The sequence below is a fragment of the Dreissena polymorpha genome, chromosome 14 (genome assembly GCF_020536995.1).
Source record: "Dreissena polymorpha isolate Duluth1 chromosome 14, UMN_Dpol_1.0, whole genome shotgun sequence".
Lineage (NCBI taxonomy): Eukaryota > Metazoa > Mollusca > Bivalvia > Myida > Dreissenidae > Dreissena > Dreissena polymorpha.
In genome coordinates, this window is record NC_068368.1 from 18,520,300 (window position 1) to 18,547,254 (window position 26,955).

Below are 26,955 nucleotides of genomic sequence, written 5' to 3' on the forward strand. Positions count from 1 at the left end.
CGTCGCATAACAGATCGGAAAGAAGTATGCTAGATTTCACAAAAATAATGAGTCAATTACTAACCAATTGTTGACGTTTTTTTTACGTTTTTAGCCTAATCGGCGGTTCTCAGATTTCTCTAGCAAACAAGGATATTCGGGGTTTTCAATATAATATTTAAGATTGTGATTGTGTTTTGTTGTAATTGAACAAATATTTCCATTAAAGACGCATAAATATATGTTTATGTTGAAAACGAATGAAACAGAATGCCGTGAATGTTTTGAGGTTTTGTCACACTACGTGTTCGTCTTACTTGTTGTTGGCAGAGCTGACTCGAGAGAGGCTATGAAGATGCGCTCTTGAATTTTCATTTATGGGGGAGCAACGCCTGCTGTGTCTAAGCAAGCAGGATTGGAGGTCCTTTTTGTATGTGTATCCGACTTTAGGATACATGACAGTTACGCATACAAAGTGACTTGCAGAAAGGGGTAGGGCGGCGCACGCTTTTCTCTTTCGAGTTTCATGTTTGGGTATGTTTTCCTCAGCTACCTCGATCCCGCTGTGTATCAACTGTCGCCAGGGGGTGCGATCTTCGGCATGAATCTCCAAGATGTATGTATCGATGTTGCTTGCTTTCAAGTCTCTTTTGCATGCATATTTATACATGAGGGATGGACGACCCTACGGACCGCGTGCCAGTGGCAAGCTGGCCGTACATGACGTCCTTTGAAATGTTTCCATTCTCCATTCGAGGCACGTGACCAAGCCATCGGAAGCAAGGTTGAGTGAGAAAGACAAACATGCTTGGGATCTCAACACGTTCTAGAATGTCATTGTGCGGGATTACATACTACCACTTGATATTCAAAATGCGTTTCAGACATCGCATATGCAAGGTGCTGAGGCGCCGTTTATGTCACATGATGGTCATCCAGGTTTCATTACTGTGCAGCAAGTGTTAAGGGCATAGTCCTGATATATTTTGATTTTGCTCATCTCCGTTTGAAGGTTGTTACCTCAGGCTATATTTGCCAATCTGACCCGGTAGCTTAATTGCAGAGCTCTGTATCGATGGCTTTGTGTTTTTTTCGGACAGTGGACTCAAGGTACCGGTAAGTGAAGTCGTCGAACGCCTCGAGTGTGAAGTCCCCAATTGTGATGCACGGTACGTTGCTGGCATGCTGACTAATGATTTTCGTCTAACTTATTGTGAATCAAACGGAGTTAGGCGTTTAACCAATTTGGATATATATTACATATTATATTATAGTTAATTATGCCGGTTTGCGATATGCCTATGAGAACATTAATTCAACATTATGCGATAATTTAAAAGGTTTAATTATCATATTGGGTGAATTTTTTAGGTTACAATATACTTAATTATTTAGATAAAAAAATATTAACTCTCTCTCTCTCTTCTCTCTCTCTCTCTCTCTCTCTCTCTCTCTCTCTCTCTCTCTCTCTCTCTCTCTCTCTCTCTCTCTCTCTCTCTCTATATATATATATATATATATATATATATATATATATATATATATATATATATATATATATATATATATATTGATTCACAAGAAGAGATGTTTTTTAGTGTAAGAAACTCGTTATGTTATTCTTTTTCAAACATGTATGCACAGAAAACACGGATTTTCATTGAGAATGTTACGTTTTGAGATTATATTATACAGCGGGCGACCTGCGCTATGGCCGGTTACAATCACATAATAGTGGCAAAAAAATGTTGCACAAACAGAGCTTTCACACGGTCTTCCTTAGATATCACACGGAGCGTATATCTCATATAGGGTCCGTGGATATCACAATACGTGCTTTTTTATCTCAATTTTAACCAGTTTAGAAGCGTATAGTTATAGGGGGGACTACTTGCAAACTACATATTGATTGGTATTAGAATATTGCAACATAAAATTCGAAATACGAAAGCCAGGTTGCTCGATAGGTTCTTTAATCAAGCAAGCAGTTATATACCAAACGTTAGTAAATTTTGACGGAAGCACATGCGAGGATTGATCCACCGAGTACAGTTTACAAACTTGTATCAACAATTAGTGCAATTTAGCCAATTTCAGATCAGTAAGAAGGTCTGACAAAAATTTCATGTAATAACTGTGCTTGTTGATTCCTTTTATTTGTGCATGTATTCATTGCATGCACTTACGTTGCAATTTAACATTGTGAGTGTCCCATTTTTTTGTAGACATAGAACGACCAGTTTTAATTGTGAAATATTTTTTCGCGACAGATGAAAACGGCTACAAACCACTAACCTATGTTTTGCACTGTAAATATTGACAAAAAGACAGTTGCAACTTGATAATCAATAAATTTATGTATGATTACATCAATATACTTATAACGAGAAAACAATTTAAGAAAAAAAGTTGTTTCAAACTATCATTATATTGTTGTCAGGGTCTAGCTAGGCTCAAAATTTAAGGAGAAGTCACTTCTCCCTAAAGCCAAAATAGGGAGAATTGGTAACATCTTTGGGAGAAATGGTACTTTTTCGTCATAGATCTTAGTTTTACGTATATTTTGCAGCAACTAAACGGATAAGTGGTTTCTGTTCAGCTTGCAATCAACTCTTCACTTGTTTTATACAATAAGACATGTTATCGATAAGTGTATAAAACCAACATTTTTCGTATTTTATTAATTGTTGATTATGATTGTACTTTTAATTATTTTTTCCTGAACAGGTGTATCAAATAAACTTGTAACAAGCCAGTAATGTTCGGAATCTTTTACTTCCTTGTTACTTTTAAGCAATTCAACATTAAATCAAATTCATATTTTGTTACAAATTTTTGTTTTAAATTTAAGATTCATTTAAAATCTCATTTTACAGCAGAGATTCCATATCGGACCTGTAAATGAGCCCCATATTTATTGCCAGTGCTAGGTTACATCTTCCCATTTGATTATTATAACAGGCTTTCTTCCGCCCTATGCCACGGGTCCGAAATTTGGCCCCATTCCCAATGCAAATCTGGTTGTTTTTTTCCCAATTGAAAAAAAAAATCCCAATTCCCAAAAAAATTTTTTTTTTTTTAAACCTTAAAATATATAAGTTATCCTCATCTGGTGTAGAAAATAGAAATATTGCATAATTAAATTATCTGCTGCCTTGATTTTTTTTTTTTAACTGTAAAATATGTTAATGATTATTTAAGACTTTCCTTATTTTCCTCAAAATTCGGCGCTTTGCGCGATTTTTTTCACCTCAAAAAAGGCCAGGCCTTTTCCCCAAATTCAGATTAAAAAACCTGCACTTATCACACATGTTCATAATATTTTGTAAAATTTTAATAATAAGTTATCAAAATAGTCTTTTTTTACCATTTAACAGTTTCTTTGAAATATAAGAAACACTATTTACATGCGATAATTTTTCCCAATTGAGCCAACTTTGCGATTTTTTTTCCCCCAAAATGGGAGTTTTCACGACGCGAAATTCCCAAAATTCCAGTGTGGCGTTTTCCCAAAATGGAGCGGAAAAAGCCTGTATAATGGGCCATTTAACATTGTTGAAACATAGTTATTGGTAGCCAGCACAAGGCAATTAATCAAGGCATCATCTATTAACAATTTCAAGAAGTGTAATAGCTCCAGACTGTTCTTTTGAATATACAACTTTGCATGAACTGTAAATGGGACAACTTATGGCTGAGACTCCTCCTGTGTCCAATTCTCCACATCAAATTGATTTTAATTGTGAATTTCTGGCACAAAGTAAATCATTAAAAGAGAAGTCACTTCGCCTTCATGAAATTAATGTGCGAAGTTAAGATTAATTTGGCGAAAAAATCACCCACTTCGCCCACTCGCGAGACCCCTGGTTGTATATTTGCAGTTGTGTCTTACTCTCAAAGGTTATTAAATTATCTTATAACTGTATTTGAATTAATACTTAGGTGTAAGAGTAACCCCAAGTTTGATATTTACAACTTAAAATAATATTACTCTTAATGTAAAACTTAAGGAATATTTTCACAAAAACATATCATGTCTTGGGGTACAGTATTAAATATTTTCTTCTATTGCAGATCTACTATGGATAATAGCTCAGACCCGGAGTATACGCAGAGGGTCTTCCAAAGCCTTCTTCGGAAGGAGAATATGTCCCTGGTAGCTCTAAACACATCACACACAGACACAGAGCCCTCCAGTCAATCACAGATCAGACATACAGTGAAGATCATTCAGTCAAATGGTTCACCTTTGGTTGCAACCCCATCTAGGAAACATGTTAGTTTGCTTGTAAACTTACTATTTACTCATGAATAAGGTGACTAGTGCATTTAAGTAAGTTGTAGTCATTGAAACAGATTTTAATGGATTAATATTGAAACCTGTGAGTAGTTGTAGGTGTTTTTAAGGAGTTTTGCTTTAAACCAGACGTTGACAAGTCCCTTTGAGTCTGACTGCTTGAATTTGGAATGGAAGTTGAGTTTGGTTTGTAATTGTTTGTATGTACTCGGCGGTCTTTTCAGCTCGCTTGGCAGATGTCAGCTCAGCAGTGATTATTTTGCCCAAAATTACAGCCTCTTAACAGGCTGTTTCACCAGGGCAAAAAGTTACGTTTCCCCCCCCCCAAATCTTACCAAAATTTCCCCAAACTTTTCCTATAAGCTTAGTAATTGGTTTAAAGGGATCTTTTCACGCTTTGGTAAATTGACAAAATTGAAAAAAGTTGTTTCAGATTCGTAAGTTTTCGTTTTAGTTATGATATTTGTGAGGAAACAGTAATACTGAACATTAACCATGCTCTAATATAGCCATTATATGCATCTTTTGACGATTTTAAAACCTTAAAATTATAAAGCGTTGCAACGCGAAACGATTGAATAATTTGGAGAGTTCTGTTTTTGTCGTTAAATTTTGTGAAACTACGAAGATTGCTTATATAAGGTATAAAATACCTCAAGCGTGTGTACTCGGCGGAATAGCTCAGTAGGCTAAAGCGTTTTTACTTCAGGACTCTGGCAGGACTCCAGGGGTCACTGGTTCGAAACCTGCTCCGGGCAATGTTCTTTTCCTTTTTTAAATTTTTTTTCTTGATTTTTTACTGGAGCTTTTACGATCCAATGTTTACATTTATCAATATAAAGCATTTAATGAATAAGTTAAAAAAATGCCAAAATCTGTGAAAAGGCCCCTTTAAAGAGTTAATTATACAGTGATATCATTCTGTAACATTTTATAATAAAAATGCAATTAAACATTCACTTAATCAAAAATGGAATACTGTTATATATAATCAGTTTCACTTTTCCCATTTTCATGTTTCATCAAGCTATTTTTCTGAATCAAAAAAGACACAGGCTGTAAATTATAAAGCAAAAAAATCACTGCTCATGCACTACTTAAAAGTACCTGGGTACTCCTAAAGTATACTTATATGTACCACAACTATGGTAAATACTTTTTAGTATATTTTCTCAACATTCTATAACCTGGGTACTTGGTAGTATGCCAGGGGTACTTTTAAATAGTACCTTTGCAGAAGATAACCAATGGAGTGTCAGTTCATGTGCTTTTTCACAGTTCAGAATTATGAATCCATGCAGAACCTCCTGTTAGAAAGCACAAACAAGTTGCCAAAATCATTAAAATATTGCCTTTTCTGTTAGACAAGTTCAATGACGTCAAAGAGGCACTGTCAAATAATTTTCTAGTTCAGATGGGGGGTGGGTGGGGGGGGGGGGGCGATGCTCTCTATTTGTAGATGAAACTACTTTAAATCTTACTGATTATAAATGTAGTTATCTAGTGAACAAGACAGTTAGATAGGTTTGTATGTAGAATTTAATTTAATTTTGGAATGTTTGTATCAATAGTTGAATTTTTACATGTTTGGTTGAATGAGTAAATACAACTTTTGACTAAAGATGTTTGTTTGAATTTGATATTTGATGACAGATAAATTTGGACAGAAAATGTCCTGGTTGCTTATTATCAAAACTAATGTTTTAATAAACAAAGCAGGGCAAGCAAATGAAACTGCAGACTGCAAGAAATGTTAGTGACACTGGAGATTTTAACACCACAACCTCGAAGTTTGTTATTTGTTCTTGGCCTATTAGTTAGATCAAGTTTTTAACTCTTTTTAGTTGCTAATGTTTTCATCCTTGTAAATGATCAATTTAAGGCAGTTGGAAGTAAACAAGGGCCAACCCAAAGCTCCAGCGTACTGGGAAAATCAAAGTGAGTGAAAATAGTTGTGGAGCAGTGCATTAATTGAGTTTCTTTTTGGAAAAACAGGGCTTAATGCATGCAATCTGCACAGGCTAATCAGAGACAACACTTAAAGCTTTTAAGAATTTTTTGGTTGAAAGGAAGTCTCTTTTTAGCAAACATCAAGTTTAGGCAGAAAGTGTTGTCCCTTATTAAGCCTTTGTGAACTGCACAGGCTAATCTGGAAAAAAATATAACACACATGCATTAAGCCCCATTTTCTCAGAATAAGGTTCATTTGTTTAAGAACTTGTGGAGGCCTTGGTGCTCTCCTGGCTTTGTGTGAAACCATGTTATTTTGATGTTGGCCCTTTTGCTGAAAACGTGAATGGTTAAGGCTAAAGGCCTGTTCGCAATGTACTTAAGGTGTTTGTAAGGCATTAATTAACAGTCATCATACTTGTCAAACACGAGAACATTTCTTAAGCACACTGATTACTTTTGATTCCAATAAATAACTTGTTTAGACTGAATTTTATGTAACCCTTTCCCACTCAGAAGCAAAGTGAAAATAGCTATGTGCAAACAGCATAAACCAAAACAGCTTGCAAGTAAGTCTGTTCAGGTTTTTTGCGGTTTGCTACTCATCAGTATCTAAGGGTTTGAATTAAACCTTAAAAATTTGAATATAGTAAGACAGGCCTTTAAATAAATTTAACTTTCTATTGGACTACATATGCGTCAAAATATGTATCTAAGTGGGAAAGATTTAAGTTATAAATCTGTTGCAGAAAAGAGAGCAGTATCCTTGGATACCGTAAGAAGCCTGCGGGGGGTGGACGTAGGCGACCTGGCAGCCTGGCTGGCGACCCTTACTACCAGAAGTGGACGTATCTGAAGAAATATGTCAAAGACATGGTGTTTGTAAGTCATATTGAATATGTGAAAGACATTGTGTTTGTTAGTTATATTGTTATATTTAATATTTTAATGACATGATCTTTATAATTACCATCAAATATATCAAAGACATGGTGTTTGTAAGTCACATTTAATATGTCAAAGACAGGTATTTTGTAAGTCATAAAAGATACAGTTCAACCTGCCTGAGCAGCCACCTGAGAACAACAGTCACCTGCCTTCAGCGGTCATTCTTAACTACTCCCGACGGAAATCATTCGATCTAACACTTTGGAATAATTGTCACCTGTCTTCTAGGTCAAGTTCGAATATGGGTCATGCCGGGTAAAAAAAATAGGTCACGGGGTCACTTAGTTTTTATCAGATATTCACCAACTTCGGTCAGAGGTTGTGTCTAGATGATATCTAGGTCAAGTTCAGGTATGGGTCACCTCACTCCACATTAGACCTGATATTCAGTAACTGCACAAATGTACAGACTGGTGTGCTCGAAATGCACTTCTCTGACCACAAGGCTATCTGGATTGGGATATAGTTTGTATGGTTAGTTATGCAGTTAAATGGTTAGTTATGCAGTTGTTCCTTAATTTTCAAAAATATATCACTTACTTCTCAAATGGTTAGTTATGACATAAACATATATCATTTTCCCACTCAAATGGTAAAGTTATGTGTTGCTTAATTTTCAAAAATATATCATTTTGCGACTGAAATGGTCAAGTTATCAAGTTGTCCAAAACCTTAAAACTGGCGTATCTTGTGACAGTTTGGCACTCTTGTTTTCCTGTGTGTCTTTTGCACATGCACATGTAATTTCTCGTTCCTTGTTCAAAGATGGCCAGCCATGTTTAGCAAAATTTGATAATAGTATTTAATAACTATGCCCTTAATTTCCCCAGATGAATGCGGCTATATGTGATGAAGTTGTGAGACAGGATGAAAAGCTGGCCAAGGCTAGGGAGGAAAGAAGGTATGCATGAACCTTGCTATGGGATAATGGGACTTGAGGCTTGTGCATTAACCCTTTGCATGCTGGGAAATTTGTCGTCTGCTAAAATGTTGTCTGCTGAATTTCTAAAATTAGCATTTTCTTCGATTTTTTTCAAAGAATACTATAAGAATAGCAAACAGTTTGGATCCTGATGAGGTGTTTTGTGGCATCTCATCTGGATCCAAACTGTTTGCAAAGGCCTTCAAAATTTGGTTCCAGCACTGAAAAAGTTAAGTATCTTCCCAGACTAGCCTGTGCAGTTTGTCTAGGCTAATCAGGGAAGACGCTTTCTCAGCCTTGTCTGGATTTTTTCTGGCATTTTTGTTAAATACAATGCAATCTTTCTAAAAGTGATCTGTAGTGTGTACTGATTGTGGGCGTACCTTAAAGGTCATGCTCTCACTTAAGAGTTAAACGGTTAATAAATAGGTATAAACTGAAGGTCAAATTTGGCCTAAAAAAAGCTTGTCCACACTGTAACCTTGTCATTTATCTTGCAATTTTAAAATAATTTACCACTCATGACATCCATGAGGAGACAACCTTTGATGAATTAAACTTGTCTTGGTACCTCAGAGGTCAAGGTAAGACATCAAAGGTTGGATTTTACCATAAAACAGCTTGTGTTGGCTTTAAATTTGTCATTTATTATGCAAATGACTGACCAGAAGGGCCATGCCATGAATGACTACCATAAGGAGACTGAATTTAGCATATATCACTTGCTCATTACATGTACCGCAAAGATTAAGGTCACACCTAGAGGTCAAAAGTCAAATTTGGCCATAAACATCTTGGTTGTGACATAAGTAGAGTTTTGAGGCAAATATGGAATGTGGATGCTTCTGCACACTATGGACTCGTGTCTTGTTTTTTGCTGAGCTGCTTGCAAAAGCTCAATTTAGCAGTCCTGATGGTAAAGTGTGCATTCTTGTGAGGGTCGGAGCTTGTAGGTGCTGTTACTTTGTCTTTCATTTTGCAATTTTAAAATAACTCGCCATAAATGCACCATCATGAGACAATGTGTCATGTTTAGCACCCTTTCCATACCTCAAACATAAATGTCACACTTGTCTGGATTATAACTTTGTCATTCCCCCAACAGGGCCTATGGAGACTTCATGTTACATGTTACTACAAAGCAAACTAACTGCTTTTGCTCCTTTTAAACTAAAGTGTTGTAATGAAACTTTATATCTGGAATCCTTGCAGCGAAATGGTGGTTGATATTGCATTAGATGAAGATGTAGTGTTGGTTAAGTTTCTTCTATTTTTATCCTCACTTGTATTTAGTTGTATAAACAAACGATTCCTAGAAAAGCCCTTGTTTTATTGTAGTTTTCTGCTGCGTAAGCTGATTCACTACCAGTCCATGTCTGAGATTCAGCCCATACCAGGGGGGAGCACTCTACCAGTCTCCTCTCTGAAGAGTCTCACTGAGGAGTTAGGTCCCCTGGCTAAAGGGAAATCCAAGAAGAAGGCTGGAGAGGGAAAGGTGAAAAATGCAAAAGATCTACTTGATGGTAATTATAACCTTTCTGCTTTATGAAGTTACATTTGAATATTGGAATACGTTGCCTAATATTTGATGAAGTTAGTATTGCAATGATATTTTTTTTCCAAAATCATCTTTCAATAATAAGCTAGTTGAATTGTATTATCCATGATTGGGTTATTTTTACAGTAACCATACTTGACACATTAACATGCTATTGATACTCATCTGCACATTCGGAGAGTAAGTGATAAAGTATAAGAACAACTGTGCCAACCCAGTGGTTAACAGTTATTTACAAGGCAAAGTGAATGCTGTCTCCCATGGTTTGTTTAGTTGAAGCAGAACAGAATTAAACATTTTACTTGAGTTGTATACAAAGGGTAAGCGCCTTTATGGTAAACAAATGGAATAGCATTATTGTGCAGTTTGTGTATAACGTTATTGTAAAGGCTCTACTCTGCAGCTTATTGGTGATCAATGTTTTCACACTAATGCTTGACTGAGATTGATCATGCATAAGCAAAGTAAGTTTTATTATTCAGATAAGGTATAACCATAATTCTTGGAATAAGTGATGCATCAAACTTCAAATTTTATGGGGACTTTACAGCATTGATTTGATCAACATAACAATCAAAAATGAGCAAAACAATATGGTTATTTATATTTTCGTTAATTATGCCCCCCTTCGAAGAAGAGGGGTTATATTGCTTTGCTCATGTCGGTCGGTCTGTCTGACGGTCCGTCCACCAGGTGGTTTCCGGGATGATAACTCAAGAACGCTTGGGCCTAGGATCATGAAACTTCATAGGTACATTGATCATGACTCGCAGATGACCCCTTTTGATTTTGAGGTCAAAGGTCAAGGTCATGGTGACCCGAAATAGTAAAATGGTTTCCGGATGATAACTCAAGAACGCTTAGGCCTGGGATCATGAAACGTGATAGGTAAATTGATCATGACTCACAGATGACCCCTTTTGATTTTCAGGTCACTAGGTCAAAGGTCAAGGTCACAGTGACCCGAAATAGTAAAATGGTTTCCGGATGATAACTCAATAATGCTTAGGCCTAGGATCATGAAACTTGATAGGTAGATTAATCATGACTCGCAGATGACCCCTATTGATTTTCAGGTCACTAGGTCAAAGGTCAAGGTCACAGTGACCCAAAATAGTTAAATGGTTTCCGGATGATAACTCAAGAATGCTTATGCCTAGGATCATGAAACTTCGTAGTAGATTGATAATGGCTGGCAGATGACCCCTATTGATTTTCAGGTCACTAGGTCAAAGGTCAAGGTCACGGTGACCCGAAATAGTAAAATGGTTTCTGGATGATAACTCAAGAACGCTTATGTCTAGGATCATGAAACTTCATAGGTACATGGATCATGACTCACAGATGACCCCTATTGATTTTCAGGTCACTAGGTCAAAGGTCAAGGTCACGGTGACCCGAAATAGTAAAATGGTTTCCGGATGATAACTCAAGAACGCTTATGCCTAGGATCATGAAACTTGATAGGTAGATTGATCATGACTCGCATTTGACCCCTACTGATTTTCAGGTCACTATATCAAAGGTCAAGGTCACGGTGACCTGAAATTGTAAAATGGTTTCTGGATGATAACTCAAGAACGCTAATGGCTACGATCATGAAACTTCATAGGTACATTGATCATGACTTGCAGATGACCCCTATTGATTTTGAGGTCACTAGGTCAAAGGTCAAGGTCATGGTGACCCGAAAGAGTAAAATGGTTTCCGGATGATAACTAATTAACGCTTATTCCTAGGATCATGAAACTTCATAGGTACATTGATCATGACTCGCAGATGACCCCTATCGATTTTGAGGTCACTAGGTCAAAGGTCAAGTTCACGGTGACCCGAAATAGTAAAATGGTTTCCGGATGATAACTGAAGAACGCTTATTCCTAGGATCATGAAACTTGATGGGTAGATAAATCATGACTCGCAGATGACCCCTATTGATTTTCAGGTCACTAGGTCAAATGTCAAGGTGACCTGAAATAGTAAAATGGTTTCCGGATGATAACTCAAGACCGCTTATGGCTAGGATCATGAAACTTCATAGGTACATTGATCATGACTGGCAGATGACCCCTATTGATTTTCAGGTCACTAGGTCAAAGGTCAAGGTCACAGTGACATAAAACATATTCACACAATGGCTGTCACTACACCGGAGAGTCCATATGGGGGGCATGCATGTTTTACAAACAGCCCTTGTTTCTGTTTATATTGAAATGTTGCCCTTCATTAAAGTCTTATTATATTGTCAGATTTAACTGACACAATAATCATGTAACCACAGTCAGCCAATAGAAAATTGTTATGCCCCTGGATCGAAAGATCAGGGGTATATTGTTTTTGGCCTGTCTGTCATTGTATGTGTCCGTGTGTCCCAAAACTTTAACTTTCTTCATAACTTTTGCAATATTGAACGTAGCAACTTGATATTTGGCATGCATTTGTATCTCATGGAGCTGCACATTTTGAGTGGTGAAAGGTCAAGGTCAAAGGTAAAAAAAATCAAAGCGGCCATTACGGGGGCATTGTGCTTCTGACAAACACATCTCTTGATGAACATGCAATTAGAAGTTTGTGTAAAATCTTTAGGGTAAAACCTCTAATCTTCGTTCAAATCAGCCATAGCTGGAATCTGGAAACAAAGACAAAGAAGTGTCTTTGAATCTTTCGTAAGTATTCCGACTTAAGCAGTATAAATAAGTAAAAGAGAAAGGATTACTCAAGCAACAGCAGATATGAGCATTGTTATGGAAAAACTTGGCTTCATACATGCACATGCACTGAGTTACACAAGGACTGAGTGCAATCCTGCTCCATATGCTTCCGAAACCTGCAGCTTCTCCTATACTTAAGACCATATAATCATGAACAATGATAGCCTTGTTCTGGGGAAATTGGGCTTAATGCATGTACGTGAAGTGTCGTCTCAGGTAAGCCTGTGCAGTATTCACAGGCTAGTCTGTCACGGACAACCCTCTCCGCCAAAACTTTAATTTCACTAAGAAGAGACCTCAATATAATTAACCAATACCATCAAAGCAGAAAGTGTCATCCCTGATAGGCCTGTGCTTATTGCTTATGCTAATTTGGGACAGCTCAAAAAAGCGCATGCATTAAGCCCAGTTTTCCCATAGAGCTGTTTATGTGCCCACTTTTCCAGGCATGGGAGGGAAGGGCAAGTCAGCCAAGAAGGGTAAAGCCAGTACAGGCAAGCTGGTGGTGCCTCCCATACCACTGGACAATCTGGGGCGTCCTATATTCCCCATCAACATTGGTGACCTCACTGTGCATAGCGTCGGAGAGGTATGTTGTGTCTCGTTGTGGGAAAAGTGAGCTTGATGCATGTGTGTGTGTAAAGTGTCGTCCAAGATTAGCCTGTGAAAATCAGGATCACCACTTTCCTCTTATGAGATTTTTTGTTTAAAGAAAGTATCTTCTATGTTTTGGTGGAAAGTCTACTCCCTGATTAAAGTGTGCAGACTGCACAGGCTAATCTGGATAACACTATACGAACATGTGTTAAGCCTAGTTTAAAAAAAAACGAGGATCCTTCTTATGCAGATAAACTGGATAAGATCCTGCATGGGCGCATTCATCAAGGCTTGTCTGATTATTCATCTTGCAATTGTATTATTACTTGACCGCTTGAAATATAACTTTACCACAAATTGTTTATCATGATGATATAACGTTTGTTTTGTCTCTAGCTCTAAAGTCAAGGTAACACTTAGAGATTCAATTTGGGAATCATACAAACTGTCCCCAGTGTTAATTCAATCATGTGATTTAAAATGAATTGGCCCTAGCTTGGAGATCACACTTAAAGTTCAAAGGCCAAGTAAGGGCATAATATAGCATGTTTGCGCTGTAACTTCATGATTGCTCAATTTGAAATAACTGACCACCGATGTCCATCATGTGAACAGAACCTTGTTCTTGGAAAACAGGGCTTAATACATGTAAGTCTGCATAGGCTAAACAGGACAACACTTTGCTTTGAAGGAATGTTATGTTTAAACAGATACCTAGTTTAGGCGGAAAGTGTCGACCCTGATCCTGATTAGCCTGTGGCAATATTGGCATCATACAGCTTGTGCAGAATGCAACTTCATAATTAATGGGGCAATTTTTTTTATATAAAACCTGCAATGAATATTCCCTATTTGGTAATATTTTGTTGGTTGCAGGCCTGTTTCTTTTTCTCAAAGATCAATATCATACTAAAAGGTCAATGCTCAAACAATGTGAATGATACAGCTTGTACAAACTGTTTTCAATCATTCAATAACATACTTCACAGGTCAGCCCTAATAAAAAACTTGTTTTGTGTAATGTCTGCATCCCATGTTCAAAGGTCTTGGTAACAGTTATTTTTGGATTAATAATTTTAACATAGTTACAAAAGGCTTTTTTGACAACATGCTGCCAAAAGGCATCTTGTTTTATTTATATTTTTTATTCTTAACAAATTATTTATGGTACCTCGTCTATATTTTGTTCACTTGGAGGGTCAATTTTTTCCGTCATTGTGTGTCTTCAGTAGTATGATGTTATTTGTCTACTTTTAGCTTTTCACCAATCTAAAGTCATCTTTTTTCCTCAAAGTCTTTATGAAAATTGGTCAGAATTTTTATCATAATAATATTAAGGCAAAGATCAAGTCTGGGTCACATAAGTCCAAATACAAGGTCACCAGGTCAAATCTTGGAAAACCTTGTCTACCCTCTAGAAGTCACAGTTAAAACTAAATTTTAATGAACTGCCAGAATGTTTATCTTAACAACAACTAGGCCAAGTTTGAATTATTGTCCACAATGTAGGTCACTTGGTCAAATCTTGTTAATTACCCGCATTTTCATGAAAGTTTCCTAAAATGTTGTGGGCATTGAGAGGATATGTAGTAGGCAAGTGTCAGAAAATAGTGGATCAAAGTCAAGGTTGTACTTTCAAGGTCAGAGGTTTGACCTTGCATTTTCTGACCTTGCATTTTCTTGTCCTTTCCTTAACTCCTATGCCTTTTGTAGGATTTTCATGATATCTGCCTCAAATGTTAAGGTCATGAAGCCGATGTGCAGAAAAGCAGTCATGACCGCTAGAGATTTAGGTAGTATTACGAGATTAAGAGGTCTAAGGTTTAAACCTCCTTTTTCTTGTTCGCTCCATATCTCCAATACTCTATAAAGTATTTTCATGAAAATTTCATGAAAAGCCAAAATGGTTAGCTCAGGCAGTCGATGTGCAGAAGGCATCAACCATTCACACCTGCTCAAGGTCAAGGTAATACTTCAAGGTCAAAAGTTTAAGCCTCTTATTTCATGTATGGTCCATATCTCAGATGTCCATATTATCCAGATTTTCATGAAACTTTGCTGCAATGTTTAGTTAATTGTGATGATGTGCAGTACATGATTCAGTCAAGCTGGTTCAAGGTTGAGATCTTACTTCAAGATAAAAAGTTTGAGCCTGTTTTCTGTGCCCAGTCATTTTCTTCAGCAGCCATGGTAGAATTTTCAGCGAACTTGGCCACAATGTTTTGGTCATTGGAACGATGTGCAGAAGCCATTAGTCAGTCTGAGTCACACATGGTCAAATCAAGATCAACACTTCAAGATTTAAAAATTCTGGTAGTGGGTATAGCTGTCTTTTGGACTGCGTTGTAAAAACCTTGTTACAACTCGATGCCACATTTATGACTTAGTCTTGATGAAACTTAGTAAGAATTTTTGTTGTGACAATATCTAAGCCAAATCTGTCTCTTGTGCATTCTGAAAAATTATGGTCTCACGGTAAAAAAATATAAATCTTGTGATCACTCTAGAAGCTACATTTATGACTTTATCTTGATGAAACTTGGTCAAAATATTTATTGTTACAATATCAAGGCCAAGTTTGAAAATGGGTCAAGAGGGGTAAAAATCTAGGTAAATATGTCAAATTAAGGTCAATATGTCGAATCTAGGTCAATATGTCAAATCTAGGTCAATAGGACAAATCTAGGTCAATACATGTCAAATCTAGGTCAATAGGACAAATCTAGGTCAATAGGTCAAATCTTGGTGAACCTTGAAATCAAGCGAGCGCTTTAGGGCCATCGTGGCTGTTTTGAATGGAATGCTTCTACTTATTATGTTTTAATGTGGCAGCAATTTATCTTTAGGTCTGGTATTGCCAGACTTGCATTTCTACTCCCACTTTTCCACAGAAATATTCATGGTAAAGGTTGCTTTGGCTAGTGGATATTATGTCTGTCTAGCAACCAGTTGTTCATGGGATTTACTCTCACTGTGAGAGCATACTTAACATCTCCAGCAAGTACTGATTCTATCCCAGAAAACGAATATTGTGTCTCAATTAGCCTTAGGTTTTTTCATTCAATTGAGCTAAAAAATAGGTTTGTACTCAAGTAATAGTGAAGTCTGTTTCACACTTCCAACAACATTCATGGTCTAATTGCAGATAATTCCAGACAGGCCTGGATTTTACACTTCCAACAACGTTTATGTTCTATTTACAGATAATTCCAGACAGGCCTGGATTTCACACTTCCAACAGCATCTTTCCCGTCGGTTTTTGCAGTACCAGGATGTACGGAAGTCTGAATGCTCCAGAGAGACAGTGCCTGTATACTTGCAAGATATCAGATGGTGGAAATGGACCTATGGTGAGCAGTGAAATAGGAGCCTTGCTCTGAGTGTAAAATATGTTTATATGCATGTGGGTAAAGTGTCGTCAAGGATCAGCCTGTGCACACTCTTTTGGCTTTAACTGGGTTTTTATTGAGAAGGGAATTTAGCTCATTAAAGATTCCATAAAAGCAGAAAGTTTCGTGCCTGATTAACCTGTGCAGACTCCACAGGCTAATCTGGGATGCCACTTTACCCACATTCATCAAGGCCCTTTCCCCAGAATACAGCTCATATCTCTCAAGTGTTTAAAGCATGGGTTTAGTTCCTGATTATTTTAAGGGACATCCTGCTTATGACATTTCTGTTGTATGTATTGTTTTTGATAAGCATAACCATTATGTTACATAGGGCAGTGTTTGTGAAGTCACTGAGTTGATTTTTTATACTTCTGAACTCACTCTGGCAAAATAATTCTGGAGAAAATGGGTCTTTCTACATTGAAAGTGTACTTTCTGTTTGGGCATTTTAAAGTGAATGTGAGGTATTTTGTTGCCAATAGCAAAAGATGGTACAGAGCAGTCGGCCCTAAATAGAGACAACATTTGTACTTTCACAGGGCTCAACAATAACCGAAAAACCTACTTGACCAACCAGGCTACTACTTCCAAAATCTACTTGCACTGAACGTAAAACAACTTGCCCAAACATGAAATATCACATCAACTGTAAACCTCATATTGTTTAATAAACCAAAATGATACACCACAAAACCTTTTTTTATTTTTTAACATATAACAAAATGATTACAGCAATTAAAGTCTAAATTAAATGCTCTTTGTTCTTTTTTGCACTTTTCCAGGCGGACAACTAAATTATAAAATAACTTGCCCAGACCCAACTTTTACTTGCCAGGGGCAATAGGACAACCATTAATGTTGAGCCCTGCTTTCAGTTTGAGACAGTCAGTCCTAAGTAGAGATAACATTTGTACTTTCAGTTTGAGACAGACAGTCCTAAATAGAGACATCATTTGTACTTTCAGTTAGAGACAGTCAGTCCTAAGTAGAAATAACATTTCTATTTTCAGTTTAAGACAGTCTGCCCAAAAAGAAGAGATAACATTTCTACTTTCAGTTTGTGACAGTCAGTCTTAAGTAAAGAAAACATTTCTACTTTCAGTTTGAGACAGTCAGCCCAAAGAAGTGATAACATTTCTACTTTCAGTTTGAGACAGTCAGCCCTAAGAAGAGATAACATTTCTACTTTCAGTTTGAGACAGTCAGTCCTATGTAGAGATAACATTTGTACTTTCAGTTTGAGACAGTCAGCCCTAAGTAGGGATAACATTTGTACTTTCAGTTTGAGACAGTCAGCCCTAAGTAGGGATAACATTTGTACTTTCAGTTTGAGACAGTCAGCCCTAAGTAGGGATAACATTTGTACTTTCAGTTTGAGACAGTTCTAAGTAGAGATAACATTTGTACTTTCAGTTTGAGACAATCAGTCCTAAGTAGAGATAACATTTGTACTTTCAGTTTGAGATAGTTCCTGATGACGATGCTCAGCTCTTCAAGAGCAGGTTTCTGTCTGAGTGTCATAGCCAGATGTTAAGGGCCCTTAATCAGGCCAGGTACGGAGGTTATTGGGTGCAGCCATGTTGAACACTCACTTAACTTTTTTATGCCCCCGGATCGAAAGATCGGCGGTATATTGTTTTTGTCCTGTCTGAGTTTTGAGTGGTGAAAGGTCAAGGTCATCCTTCAAGGTCAAAGGTAAAAAAGAAAAAGGGGAGCCGCTAGGGGGCATTGTGTTTCTGACAAACACATCTCTTATTTTATTAATTATAAGGAATAAAATATTTGCATATCAAAATTGTGTTGAAAATGTGGGCTGTGTAGTTTTGTTAAACTAAAAGACATAAATGCGTATTTGAGGGTAAAAAATGAAAATTGACATGTTAACAGTGTATTTTCCATGCTCTTAGAAACATGGGTACAAAGGTTACATTATACTAACATGTAATCAGCATCACCCTTTTCATTAGTTGCATATGTACACACCAGAAGTTTTGCACTTCAAATCTGCCTTTATAAACCTATATTTTTCCATTTCTCATAGAGGAACCAAGATAGTTGAGACCACAGGAAAGGGCCCAGAGTTCTTCGGACTGACCCACCCTGTGGTTCAGAACCTGATACAGAGCTGCCCCGGGGCCAAGAAGTGTAATGGCTACAAGTGGATCAAGTTTGAGGTGAACAAGGCACTCATGATCGAGAAGTTGCCCAGTTTCTCTGAGGACCCTTCAGTCAGTCACACAGCTCTCAGGTTGAGACTCACAGGTGAGCAGTGATTTGTATGCCCTGAAGAAACGGTTGTATATTGCCTGCCTCTGTCCGTTGGCCAAATGGTCAGTCTTTAGACCATATGTTTTGGAGTGGGGATTTAAAACCTTTACTGCATTTGCCATGAACTCTTATCTGTGGTTGTAGGAGAAGTAAAAGCAGTAGTAGTAGGACTGGTTGTAGTGGTAATAGTACATGTAGTAATAGTAGTAGTGGTGTTACAATGTTAAATATGTAACCAGCATACCACACATGTTCAAATGTCATGTAGTAAATGTAAATAGAAAAGTACACTCAAGTATAACATCAATAAATATGCCCATGTCCTCCAGATCTTTTTTAAAAGAAAATCCAGTATGGTGGATGTGTTGTTCCTAATAAGCCTGTGGGAACTGTACAGGCTTATCTGGGACGACACTTTATGCACATGCATTAAATCCGCTTTCCCAGATTGTGGCTCAAATGTCATGTCTACTGCTGAATGTATCTGTGTTGTGTTACAGCCATGCAGGAGCAAGGGCAGTCCAACCTGCGCACATTGCTTACTGGTTCCCTCTTGGATCCAGCAAAACTTACAACATGAGTGGGTGAATGTTGGAGCTGGGAACCATGCAGATTGCATCCATGTTTCAACATGGGAATAGTCCACATTCCATACACACATTTCAGCACACTAATTTCCTACATCTGATGGAAATATTTGATTGAACGACCTACATTTGATGTGGACATTTCTACATTGGAGGGACCTGCATTTGACAGAAATTTCAAAACGGGCACCATCTGCATTTCATAGACATTTCAACATGGGAACCATCTCAATTTGATAGACATTTCCACACAGGAACCATCTGAATTTAAACAGACATTTCTTCATATTACACCACTTATGAATGTTGCTGTTCAATATCATTCATTCTAACAGAGGGACAGTTTTTGGTTGATTGAGAATTTTTTAGTGCAATACTTTGATATTTGACTGCAATGATTGTATGCAAGTTATTTCTGGTGTATTGAAATTGAACGAGGCTTCAGCAAATGTGCAAAAATGCAATTCCTGCATTTTTTTCTGTAATCAGCCAGTAAAATAGTGTCTTTTTTTCTATGTTTTAATACTGTGTGTGTAAACAATGTTGTTAATTTGACCTACAATTAAAACAAAGTCAATGTCAAGTATCAACATAGTGTTTATACACTGATTGATAAATACATTTACACCCATTTGTATGCATAAATACATTAAACATGAACAAATATATCAATGAAAAAGTACAGCATTTGTGGTTTTGTAATACTTGTGAAACACACACTGATTGTTATCAGTATGAATATTGTAAAAATGTAAGCGCATAATAACAAAACAGAGGTCACATTAAATGATTGCAAGCTATATTACATGTACTTAACTACAAGAATTAGAAATAAGGCTGTATTTGGTGAGCGCATCTCTTTAACACCTTAACCAGTTACTTTGATATTCAACCACAATAAAATAAGCCTTGCTGTGGGAAAACTTGGCTTAATGCTTGTGAGCCAAGTGTTGTTCCACATTGGCCTGTGCAGTCTTCACAGGCTTATCATGGGCGACACTTTCTGCATAAACTGGATATTTAATAAGGAGAGACTTCCTTTACACACAATAATACTTAATAGGCGGACAGCACAGGCTAATCTGGGACAACACTATGCATTAAGCCAAGTTTTCCCAGAGCAATGCCCAAATGTCAATTATTATTGTTTTGATGTCTAAATTACTTATAGAATGCTAGCTCATTGTTTTGTTTCGTCACAAGCTATCTTGTTACAAAGCAAAGCCTTTCTTCAGTATGATGTTTCCATATGTTACAAAGCAAGACCTTTCTTCAGTATGATGTTTCCATATGTTACAAAGCAAGACCTTTCTTCAGTATCATGTTTCCATATGTTACAATGCAAGACCTTTCTTCAGTATGATGTTTCCATATGTTACAAAGCAAGACCTTTCTTCAGTATCATGTTTCCATATGTTACAATGCAAGACCTTTCTTCAGTATGATGTTTCCATATGTTACAATGCAAGACCTTTCTTCAGTATGATGTTTCCATATGTTACAAAGCAAGACCTTTCTTCAGTATGATGTTTCCATATGTTACAAAGCAAGACCTTTCTTCAGTATCATGTTTCCATATGTTACAATGCAAGACCTTTCTTCAGTATGATGTTTCCATATGTTACAATGCAAGACCTTTCTTCAGTATGATGTTTCCATATGTTACAATGCAAGGCCTTTCTTCAGTATGATGTTTCCATACTGTGCCAGCTCTCTGAAATGAAGAGAAGTAGTTAAAGGGACTAGTTCACAGTTTGGCAAAATGACGATTTTCAAAATAATTGTCATATATTAAACACCAGGGCCAGTCAAAATAAAAAAATTGGTAGTATATGTAAAAAATGTTTCTTACATACACTACCCATTTTTTCGGCGTAAGCTGAATAAGCCAGCTTTTCACCCTGACTTGACCTTTGTAAGTGTCCAATAATACTCAAATAAAATTTCCCGCGGCTAGGTACGAATGAATACACTTCATTTATTCCATTGGCTGATTTGAGTATAACACCAGAACATTGGAAACATATCCGCGTCTTTGTAACACTGTTTTACTGCATGAAACAATCATTATCTCTAATGAAAAGGCCCAATAGATAGAACAGTTTTACAATCAATTTTCGACATAAATACAGTTTGTGCGTTCACCTTTTATTTTCAGAGAATTACCAGCGCAAAAGCGTTTAACTAAAGGCTATGTTGTCATATTTAGTACTTACTTGCATTGCATTTCAACCCGCGAGGTTTCGGGTCAATACGCGGTCATTTTGTGAAAGTCAGAGTTTATATACAGTTCATCACCGGAGTTTGCAAAAGGGGTTGCGATCATTGTGTCTTACTGACAATAACGTAGTGACTGTAATGCATTGCATTCCAATCCGCAAGGTATCAAGGTCAGTTTGCAGTCAGTTGCAGAAATCTTTATATAAACGCTGTCTCGTAAACTTTGTGCACTTGAAGTCTGTTTTGATCAGAAAGATACTAAATAAAGATATTCGGCGATATTATTGTGGTATGTCAATCATCGATTTTTAATATGGTTTCAAAATTTGCATGATAAGGACCAATTTTGATAAAATTAATTAGAAATATTTATCCATTTAGACCAGTTTATTAAGCATGACCACAATAATTCGCTATACTATAATTATGCAATTAAATAAGATTCGAGTATTGCCGGCTGACCTATATGCACTCGTTTATTTTCATGTTTCTTGTGTTTTTCTATTCTGTAAATATAGATATCTGAGTAATAATATCACATAAAGCAAAATAAGCCACGAAATCTGGCGCAACACCCCGTAATTGATTTGCTTATGATGTAGCTAACAACTGCGCAGAAAAAAGGCATCCGCTACTTTTTATCTCATAGAGATAACTTTTGATCGTTCATAAACATCGACCACAATCAACGCCGTATATCTTTTTTAAAGATATTTCTTGTTTATTTTATTCTTTTGACTGGACCCTGTGGTATTAAACAAAGAATTTATTAATTTAAAAATCGAAATAACGCTCTTGACTAAGAAAATGTTGAATATATTGGTTCATTAATGAATAATCATCATTAAAAAAATGGTAAAATAACAAAGCGTATGTAACACTTTTCCTTAATAATTTGGAAAAACGTCAAGTATTAAAGTAGAGGTTATGTTTCTGCAATTAATTTAAATGACTGCATTGAGCAGTGGTAACCCATTGGATTTTGCTTTCAGAGGACTCTGGTTTGATGCCAAGGGATTGCAATATTTATGCCCACCTTCGAAGAAGAGGGGATATATTGTTTTGCACATGTCAGTCTGTTGGTCCATCCGTCCACCAGATGGTTTCCAGATGATAACTCAAGAACGCTTAGGCCTAGGATCATGAAACTTCATAGGTACATTAATCATGACTGGCAGATGACCCCTATTGATTTTCAGGTCACTAGGTCAAAGGTCAAGGTCACAGTGACTCGAAACAGTAAAATGGTTTCCGGATGAACTCAAGAATGCTTATGCCTAGGATCATGAAACTTCATAGGAACATGGATCATGACTGGCAGATGACCCCTATTGATTTTAAGGTCACTAGGTCAAAGGTCAAGGTCACAGTGACTCAAAACAGTAAAATGGTTTCCGGATGATAACGCAAGAATGCTTATGTCTAGGATCATGAAACTTCATAGGTACATTGATCATGACTGGCAGATGACCCCTATTGATTTTCAGGTCACTAGGTCAAAGGTCAAGGTCACAGTGACAAAAAATGTATTCACACAATGGCTGCCACTACAACTGACACCCCATATGGGGGGCATGCATGTTTTACAAACAGCCCTTGTTTGTATTCAATTTTTTTCTTCATGCTATTATAATTATTTAAGACTAAAAGACAGTATAGTTTTATTAGTAAACATATGTAATAGCCTTCTCCAAAAAGATTAAAATCTAATAACAAGTTCCTTTAGGTAGACTCGTGTTTATTCTAAGTTAATACCAAAAATAAAATGATAATAATACTTCAAAGTAAAATATCAAACGTGACAATCTAAAGTACTACCATTACTGACCAAACAATGTTTTTTACCAAGTTTAAGATGACACATTTTTCTTCTCTTGACATAAACTAAAAGTAAGGAAATATTATATTCCAAATAATTAACCCCAACAATAATAATGGATATTTATTTATTATGTAGTTACTCCAATTGATTTGAAACAAGTAGCTGCCACAGACAGTGCACCACAATATTGGGTTATTGTTGAAGTTGAACATTAACAAGAGCTGTCAGAGGACAGCGCGCTCGACTATTCCAGTGCTTGACAGTATAACGTAAGCCACCATGTGGAAATTGTTCATATTCAATAGTTTATTAGATGATCTTTCAAAAATAAAAAAAAGGAAGAAAAAAAATTTTTTTTTGGGGGGGGGGAGTGGGGGTGAGAGGGGGTGAGAGGGGGGTATAATGTGGGTTGTGGTAATTTATAAGATGATGTTTTAAAAAAAATGGGTGGGGGTGGGGGGAGTGAGAGGGGGGTATAATGTGGGGTGTGGTAATTTATTAGATGTTTAACAAGAGCACCGCCTTGCGGGTGCAGACCGCTCATCTATTTTCTTTTTAAAGGTGAAGGGACTATTTTCAATCACAAAGGAGGGAGGGGTGGAGTGAAGAGGGGTGCATTGTGTGGGGGTGTGGACATTTATTACATTATGTTCCAAAAATGCAAAAAAAAAGGAAAAAAAAAATTGGGGGGGGGTGGGGGGGGATTCTTGGGTGCGATGGTTGGAGGGTATTTCAAACCTAAAGTAATAAAAATAAATATTTGTTTTTTAACAGTTTCAAAAAAAAATTGGGGGGGGGGGGGTATAGTGTGAGGGTGTGGTGGTAATTTGTGAGATGATCTTAAAAAAAAAAAAAAAAAAAAAAAATTAGGGGGGGAGATTCGGGTGGGGGGTTGGGGGAGGGGGGGGTGGGGGGGGGGGGATTTTTGGGTGCGATGGTTGGACGGTATTTTAAACATAAAATAATCAAAATAAACAGTTTTGTTTTTTAACCGTTTAAAAAATAAAAATTGGGGAGGGGGTGGGGTGGGGGGGGGGGTATAGTGTAAGAGTGTGGTGGTCATTTGTGAGATGATCTTAAAAAAAAAAAAAATATAGGGGGGGGGATTCGGGTGGGGGGGGGGGGGGGCAAGGGGGGGGGCACGGGCGATGGTTTGGGTGGAGTCTATTGTGGTATGTCAGGTAAGAGTAGTTTTGTCAAAGTATCAATCAAATCTAATCATAAATAAAGAAGTTATGGCAATTTTAGCAAAATTTAATAATTTGACCTTGAGAGTCAAGGTCATTCAAAGGTCAAGGTAAAATTCAACTTGCCAGGTACAGTAACCTCATGATAGCATGAAAGTATTTGAAGTTTGAAAGCAATAGCCTTGATACTTAAGAAGTAAAGTGGATCGAAACACAAAATTTAACCATATATTCAAAGTAACTAAGTCAAAAAAGGGCCATAATTCCGTAAAAATGACATCCAGAGTTATGCAACTTGTCCTTTTACTGTACCATTATGACAGTTTGCGAGTGTTCCAAGTATGAAAGCAATATCTATGATACTTTAGGGGTAAAGAGGACCAAAACACAAAACTTAACTAAATTTTCAATTTTCTAAGTATAAAGGGCCCATAATTCGGTCCAAATGCCAGTCAGAGTTACATAACTTTGCCTGCACAGTCCCCTTACGATAGTTAATAAGTGTTGCAAGTATGAAAGCAATAGCTTTGATACTGTAGGAATAAAGTGGACCTAAACACAAAACATAACCAAATTTTCAATTTTCTAAGTAAAAAAAGGGCACATAATTCTGTCAAAATGCCAATCAGAGTTACATTACTTTGCCTGCACAGTCCCCTTATAATAGTTAGTAAGTGTTTCAAGTATGAAAGCAATAGCTTTGATACTTAAGGAATAAAATGGACCTAAACACAAAACATAACCAAATTTTCAATTTTCAAAGTATAAAAAGGGCACATAATTCTGTCAAAATGCCAGTCAGAGTTACATTACTTTGCCTGCACAGTCCCCTTATAATAGTTAGTAAGTGTTTCAAGTATGAAAGCAATAGCTTTGATACTTAAGGAATAAAATGGACCTAAACACAAAACTTAACCAAAATTTTCAATTTTCTAAGTATAAAAAGGGCACATAATTCTGTCAAAATGCACGCCAGAGTTATCTAACTTTGCCTGCCCAGTCCCCTCATGATAGTAAGTAAGTGTACCAAGTTTGAATGCAATAGCATTGATACTTTCTGAGAAAAGTGGACCTAAACGCAAAACTTAACCGGACGCCAACGCCGACGCAGACGCGGACGCCAAGGTGATGACAATAGCTTTTTTTTTTTTTTCAAAAAATAGATGAGCTAAAAAAAAAAATTGGGGGGGGGGAGGGATTCTGGTAGGGGCGTGGGGTATTGTTTGGGTGGAATCCATTGTGGTATTCAGGTAAGTGTTGTTTTGTCAAAGTAATAATAAAATGTGATCATAAATAAAGAAGTTATGGCAATTTAAGCAAAATGTTCAATTATCTAAGTGTAAAAGGGGCCATAATTATGTAAAAATGCTTTATACAGTGGTCTGCTCTTGTTTATAGGTTGGGTCATGTTGGTAAACAAGTATGCAACATATAAAAGCAATATGTCAAAGGATATAGGAAATATTTGGGGTAGTACGCACACTTTAACATAGATTTATCAATATTATGCATATTCTTAGTATAAAGGCAATAATTATGACAAAATGCTTGATAGAGTTGTCTGCTCTTGTTTATAGGTTGGGGTGATGTTGGTAAACAAGTATGCAAAATATAAAAGCAATATGTCAAGGGACAATGAAAATAAATGGGGTAGTACGAAAACTTTAACATTTGCTGCATATTCTTAGTGGAAAGGGGGCCATAATTATAACAAAATGCTTGATAGAGTTGTCTGCTCTTGTTTATAGGTTGGGGTCATGTTGGTTAACAAGTATGCAAAATATGAAAGCAATATGTGAAGGGAGAAAGAAAATATTTGGGGTAGTACGAAAACTTTAACATTTGCATGCAGACGCTAACGCAGACGCCGGGGTGAGTAGGATAGCTCCACTATATATATTTTATATATAATAGTCAAGCTAAAAATTAGTGTTAAAGACTGAGGTCTCATGTAGCAAAAGGGCATGGCGGATAGAGGCTCGCGCATGCTCACCCGTGGACTGAATGACACTTACCTTTTCTATCATGATGGAAAATTATACACGAATGAGAATTACAAAACAATTATGACGAATATAGCATTATTCTTGATGCATAGAACTTGCTCGCAATATACCTACCCCGTGTGTACTATAGCAAATGCACGTTTTGCTCGCTCATAAAATTTGAATCTTTCCATCTTCTCAATGTTGACCTGAAAAGTATTGAAAGTCCTCATAGGAGTGAAATCCCACCTACCTACATAAAATTGAGCTGTGCTCTGGGAAAATGGGTCTAAATGCATGTGTAGTTGAGTGTCATCAGGAACGACACTTTCCATTTAATAGCTAAATTGGGATGACACTTAACACAGTGCTTTTAGCCAAATTTTACCAGAATGAGGCTCATTTACTGAAAAAAAAATTAACAGGACTAGTTAGGAATTTTGAAAAATTCAACGAATTTATTTCCCTAATTCATGCATTGTTGTTAATCAATAGTTATTCATGACAACAACTCCACACAATGGACTGGAGG

At 36.8% G+C, this 26,955-nt stretch overlaps 2 protein-coding genes across 57 annotated transcripts in view; one reads left to right on the forward strand and one right to left on the reverse strand.

Annotated features, from left to right (window-relative positions):
* Nucleotides 1–19,891, forward strand: LOC127858437 (transforming growth factor beta regulator 1-like). 7 transcript variants are annotated; one of them, XM_052395607.1, is made up of 11 exons: nt 1–24; nt 4,054–4,255; nt 6,159–6,214; nt 6,976–7,108; nt 8,005–8,075; nt 9,435–9,619; nt 12,812–12,954; nt 16,166–16,312; nt 17,813–17,907; nt 18,396–18,616; nt 19,123–19,891. In XM_052395607.1, the coding sequence occupies exons 2-11, from the start codon at nt 4,061–4,063 to the stop codon at nt 19,200–19,202; spliced, it is 1,326 nt and encodes a 441-aa protein (XP_052251567.1). In that variant the 5' UTR covers nt 1–24; nt 4,054–4,060; the 3' UTR covers nt 19,203–19,891. The 7 variants fall into 7 exon arrangements, with proteins under 7 accessions (XP_052251567.1, XP_052251566.1, XP_052251564.1 ...); XM_052395606.1 differs by lacking the exon at nt 1–24 and adding an exon at nt 1,978–2,080; XM_052395604.1 differs by lacking the exon at nt 1–24 and adding an exon at nt 2,011–2,106.
* The window catches only part of LOC127858439 (fucose mutarotase-like), an 11,259-nt gene continuing 4,092 nt past the window's right edge, over nt 19,789–26,955 (reverse strand). For 2 of the 50 annotated variants that reach the window (XM_052395610.1, XM_052395608.1), the window contains exons 6-7: nt 26,559–26,632; nt 19,789–20,923 (exon numbers count right to left, since the gene is read on the reverse strand). In XM_052395610.1, coding sequence (XP_052251570.1) covers nt 20,872–20,923; nt 26,559–26,632 — 126 coding nt within the window. In that variant the 3' untranslated portion in view covers nt 19,789–20,871. The remainder of the gene's footprint in view (nt 20,924–26,558; nt 26,633–26,955) is intronic. The other 48 variants (XR_008038935.1, XR_008038932.1, XR_008038922.1 and 45 more) reach the window with 48 other exon arrangements.

Coding starts and splice junctions, on each gene's coding strand:
- LOC127858437 (XM_052395601.1), top strand. CDS start 3,773: ATGAAATTAATGTGCGAAGTTAAGATTAATTTGGCGAAAAAATCACCC. Junction 7,109..8,004: donor ATGTCAAAGACATGGTGTTT/GTAAGTCATATT, acceptor TAATTTCCCCAG/ATGAATGCGGCTATATGTGA. Junction 17,908..18,395: donor AGGGCCCTTAATCAGGCCAG/GTACGGAGGTTA, acceptor CATTTCTCATAG/AGGAACCAAGATAGTTGAGA.